This window comes from Xiphophorus couchianus, chromosome 4, assembly GCF_001444195.1.
Source record: "Xiphophorus couchianus chromosome 4, X_couchianus-1.0, whole genome shotgun sequence".
NCBI lineage: Eukaryota > Metazoa > Chordata > Actinopteri > Cyprinodontiformes > Poeciliidae > Xiphophorus > Xiphophorus couchianus.
In genome coordinates this window covers 17,393,034-17,398,175 of record NC_040231.1, presented here as the reverse complement: position 1 = coordinate 17,398,175, position 5,142 = coordinate 17,393,034, and the positions used below count along the sequence as shown (strand labels likewise).

Genomic DNA, 5,142 nt, shown 5'->3' with positions numbered 1-5,142 from the left:
TGTGGCTTATCTGCAGTTCTGACTGGAAGCTATTAAAGAAGAAGATGCAGTTCCCAATATTAGTTTCTTTAGCCGTTTGAACCATCCAATTCAGCCATAAATTTTTTTCCCTATACCCAGTCGCTGTTTGAATGATGTCCAATGGTGAAACTGCTGTGTAATCAATCTTAGCCGCATGCTGATCAGGAATTTCCATGTCCCTGTCTTCCTCCCCCTCAGGTCTAACCATATTAATTTTGATAATCCCAAGTGGATCTTTATCATCCACTGAAGCACCTAGAGCCAAATAAACAGCTGAATCTGCCGGATACTGTTTAAAGAAAACATCGTGCATCGAGGAAATGGTTAGCACTAAAGGATTTTTACCCGTCGCTGGAGAATGTCTTAAAGTCCCTCGTCTTATGGTAACCTTGTCATATTCAGTGACAGATTTATGAGCATACGGTGGACTCCAACTTGATCCCACCCATCTGAAAGCCGATTTCCAAGTGGGACACAAGTGTCGAACCCCATTTTCCTGAGTAATACAATGTCGCTGGAAGGTCAGATCACCACACAAATACACAGATGTCTTCTGCCAGGATTGAGGAGTCGACCAGCAGCGACGAATTACCTCACACAGATCAATTTGGTAATTAGTTACAGTACCCAGAGTATAGTTCAACTCAATTCCACGATACTTAGTGAGGCACTTATCAACAGGAGGTCTCAAAGAACGCTCCACACGAACAGTCGCATTTCCGCAAGACACTCCGCACTCGACAAAACTCGGTCGGAGATCAAGTGTCTGTGAGGAAATGAGTCCACTCGTGGATCCTCCGAAAACCCACATTCCCAGCAAATTGAGTTCAAGAAACACACCTAGCAAAAACTTCCACTCCCAGTTCATGTATCTTAAGCTGACCCCCATCATGTGAACCTGTCAATTGTAATCCTGCGTTATTCAACAATTTTAATACTCACCTTTTAACCGCAAAGTTTCACCGGTAAAATTAAACATGAAAGGCACTTATCATTCTACAATTATGAAAAAATCATAAACTCAATTATCATAATGCAACCCAAAACACAGTACACATAACACCCCAAAATGTAAAAATGCAAAAATAAGACTAAGATATGCACATAACACTAACTAAAAAGTGTTCTGGAAACTTAAAAATACTCGCCACAAATCAAAAACATGCAGAGATAAAGAATTACACAATATCTTCTTTTTTTTTTTTTTTTTTCAAATGTTCTTTGATAGTCTGTAAAAAACAAAATATGAAATCTTCTTCAAAAAATGATAAAAATTACGCGCAAAGACGAAAGTTCTTTTAAAGTTCGCAAAAACGAAAACTCGCAATAAAATGAGTTAATGTGGATCTTCTTGTAGCCTGATCTTCCTCGGTTGGAAACCTCAAGTTTCCACCTTCGCAGCCGTTGCTCACTGAAAATTGGATTATTATGCCAATATAACAGTGAGTTTTTAAGGAGAGTATGAAATCTCCTTCTTCCTCAATGGAAGGACATCGGAACAGGATTATTATGCCCGTCCGAGCCTTTTGAACTTTGAATTTCAGGAACCTGAAGTGGTTGTGGCAGGAATTCCTGCTACACTCCCCCCTGGAAGCACCTGGCGTTGCTCCTCGTCCGAAGATTGAAGTCGTAGCTCGTCTTGTACGTCTCGGAGCGCACGTTGTGGCTCCTCGGCTGCTGTGCACTGACTCCAATGAAACCAGGTGTCTCCTTTCCCTTGTAGACGAACAGCATGGGACGTCCTCTCCACTACTCGGTGTGGTCCGGTGAAGCGAGGTTCAGACCACTTCCGTTTGATGACCTTCAGGCGCACCCAGTCGATTCCTGGAACTGGTCCTGAAGCTGGACGCTCCTGTGCCGTCTGGTATTTTGCAAATTCCGCAGCCAGACTCTGTAACTCAGTAAAGAAATCTTTATGAGATAAATGTGCAAGTTCACCTTTCCATCCGGGCACGCGACTCCCAGGTCCTGGAAAAATCCGTCCGGTCTGGAGCTCGAATGGAGAGAACCCTGTTGTTTGATTAATAGACATTCGAACAGACATCAAAGCAATAGGCAAAGCATCTACCCAATTTAATTTGGTATGTGCACATACTTTGGCCAATTTTTGTTTGATAGTTTGGTTTAACCTCTCAACCTTGCCTTGTGACTCAGGATGATATACTGTACCGAAAGAATGCTTCAATCCAAGCAGCTGCTCCACTTTCTGCAGATCTTGGTTCCTAAAATGAGTGCCGTTATCTGATCTCACCTTCTCTGGAAATCCATGGGTCGGAATGTAATGATTGATCCGACACTTTATGACAGTTTTGCTGTCCTCCTTTTTTGCTGGCCACGCCTCCGGCCAGCCCGAGTATGCATCCACACACATTAATACATACCTGTATCCTCTAACGGGTGTTATCATGTCTGTGAAATCAATAATTATTTCCTTACCCGGTTGTGTAGTACAAGGGAAATGTCCCGCTGGTGGCCGAATAGTTGGTTTTGCGTTGTGTTGTCCACAAATTTCACATGTTTTCACATATTCCTTGACCATGTCTCTCAAAAATGGATGCCACCAGTGCTCTAGATTTTTTAGCATCTGTGCAATACCCACATGTCCGAGTCCGTGAGCTTCCTGGAAAACCTGGAATCTCATATTTGGAGGAAGAATTACTTTACCATTTGGTCCCCGCCAGAGTCCTTCATTGCAGACGGCACCTCTTGCTCTCCAGACTGATCGTTCCTCAGGTGACACGGTTTTCTGATGAGAAATAATTTTTTCAAAGTGATTTTGTTCGACCTGTTCAAATTCAGTACTCACCATCACAAGAGATGTCAGGTATCCCGCTGCCCTCTTAGCGGCCTCATCCGCGGCTGCGTTTCCTGCTGCAACTCTGGTCTTGCTCTGATCATGTCCCTTGCATTTAATCACAGCCACAGACTGAGGTAACAGTAATGCCTCCGCCAATTCTTTCATTTCAGTTTCATGTTTTATGGGCTTTTGTGTTGCAGTCATAAATCCTGCTCTGAGCCACTGAGGAAGTTCCACATGTACAGCGCTAGCCACATACGCTGAATCACTGTAAAGATTCACCCTCATTCCCTCAGCCAGTTTCAGTGCTTCGACCATTGCTTTTACTTCTGCCCTCTGTGCCGATTGGGCACCCTGCAGCTTTTCTGCCTTCAAAACACGAAACTCACTGCCCAAGTCTTCCACTATCGCATATGCTGCTCTCAAACCGTCTGTGTCATGTTTAAAACAGCAACCGTCTGTATAAAAGTTTTTCACATCTTCACCTTCTAGAGGAGAAGCTTGTAGGTCCGGTCTTATCTTTTCTTCCTTCAGTACTAATTCGTCACAGTTGTGTGGCTGTCCATCTTGCATCCTGTCAGCCATATTCGCTCCGATATGTACAAAAGTTATATTAGGTGATTCCAGAATTTTGCTCAGTTTTTGTTGTCTCAATGTAGTTAATGTGAAATGTTGTGAATTCACATATGCCACCACGCTGTGTGATGTCATAACCTGTAATGGATGACCCATCACAATGTGTGCTGTCTTTTGAATCATTTTTCCCACACCTGCTGCATGTCTTGTACATGTCGGATGTCTTTTTTCCATCGGATCCAACATTGTGCTGACATATTGGAGGATTCTCCTGTCTCCCCCTTTTTTCTGAAACAGAACTGCATTAACCGTCAGTTCTGTAACAGAAACATCCAAATAAAAGGGCGAAGCATAATCTGGGACAGCCAACTGGGCAGCAGCAGCCAATTGCTGTTTCAGAGAGATAAAAGCATCTTCCGCCTCCACAGTCCAAGTCAAAACCTGGTTGAGCTTACGAGTCCCATGCTCCCTGACTAATGCCCGTAAAGGGTCTGTCAAACCAGTATAGTTAGGAACATAGTTCCTACTATATCCAGTCAAACCAAGAAAGGACAGCATGTCTTTCACCGTGTGTGGTTTAGGGTGATCAAGAATAGCAGATTTGTGACTGGCAGACATCTGAGTGCCAGTCGCAGTGATAGTCCGCCCCAAGAAAGAAACCTGCTTTCTCGCAATTTGCAATTTAGACCTGCTCACTTTAAAACCTCCGTCAGCAAGGTGTGACAGCAAACGTCGCGTGGCCTCAATGCAGGACTCCAACGACTGTGCTGCAAGCATGAGGTCATCCACATACTGAATCAGAGTCACGCCGTCTGGTAACGAGCAGTCTGCTAACTGCTGTTTCAAAACCTGATTAAAAAGCCCTGGGGAGAGAGCAAAACCCTGAGGCAAACGTGTATATCTCAGCTGCTGACCCCCGTAGGTGAAAGAAAACACGTCTCGACATTCCTCAGCCAATGGGAGACAAAAGAAAGCGTTAGCAAGGTCCACACAGGAAAACCAAGTCTGAGAGGGATCAAGGTTAGTTAATGCAACATGAGGATTAGGGACTGGCACCGTAGGGGTCAATAAAACAGAATTAATCGCCCGGAGATCATGTGCCATGCGGTATTTACCCGTCCCTTTTTTCTCGACCGGTAAAATAGGAGTGTTCCAGGAAGAGGTGGAAGATTCTAACACACCAGCCTCCAGAAGACCCCCAATTGTTTCCGCTAGTCCCTCTTCTGCCGCCTGCTTATGAGGATACTGAGACCTCCAAATAGGAGGGCCTGGTCGCAAATCAAAAGTGACAGGTGTGACATCAACAAGCCCCACATCCGTAGGACCTGTTGCCCACAGACATTCAGGCAGAGAAGCCAACATAGCAGCTGCAGTTGGATGATCAGTCAACTCCCTGCCATGGTGCCTAGGAAGTTGAAGATGTTCCAAAACTACAGAATCTACAGCAGAACACTTTATTCTGTAGGTGTTTGTAGAAGGAGAGAAAAAAAGGTCTGTATTAACAGTTGCCTGCCAGATAGAATTCCAGCATGGTCAGTCTTTTCCGGCTGTATACGCCCCCAGTATATGTCAGCCAGTTGCTCCTCAGCTTGTTGCAGCAAAAACTGTCCATGGGTATAAACCGGAGAACAGGCGTGAGACGATCCATCAGGAAAAGTGACAAGTAATCCATCAGGTCCACACAAAATAGTCGCCCCCAGAGCAATCAACAAGTCCCTCCCTAATAAATTAACGGGAGATGAGGGGGA

General features: G+C 44.6%; 1 protein-coding gene across 1 annotated transcript; it reads right to left on the bottom strand.

Annotated features, from left to right (window-relative positions):
* Positions 1-342: 342 nt before the first annotated feature.
* Positions 343-4,897, bottom strand: LOC114143182 (uncharacterized). The gene has a single exon (XM_028014993.1). It carries the CDS (start codon positions 4,754-4,756, stop codon positions 1,562-1,564), a length of 3,195 nt encoding a protein of 1,064 aa, XP_027870794.1. The 5' UTR covers positions 4,757-4,897; the 3' UTR covers positions 343-1,561.
* Positions 4,898-5,142: the final 245 nt, after the last annotated feature.

What these genes read in the sequence shown, in the direction of transcription:
- LOC114143182 (XM_028014993.1), bottom strand. Translation starts at nt 4,756, where the DNA reads ATGTTGGCTTCTCTGCCTGAATGTCTGTGGGCAACAGGTCCTACGGAT.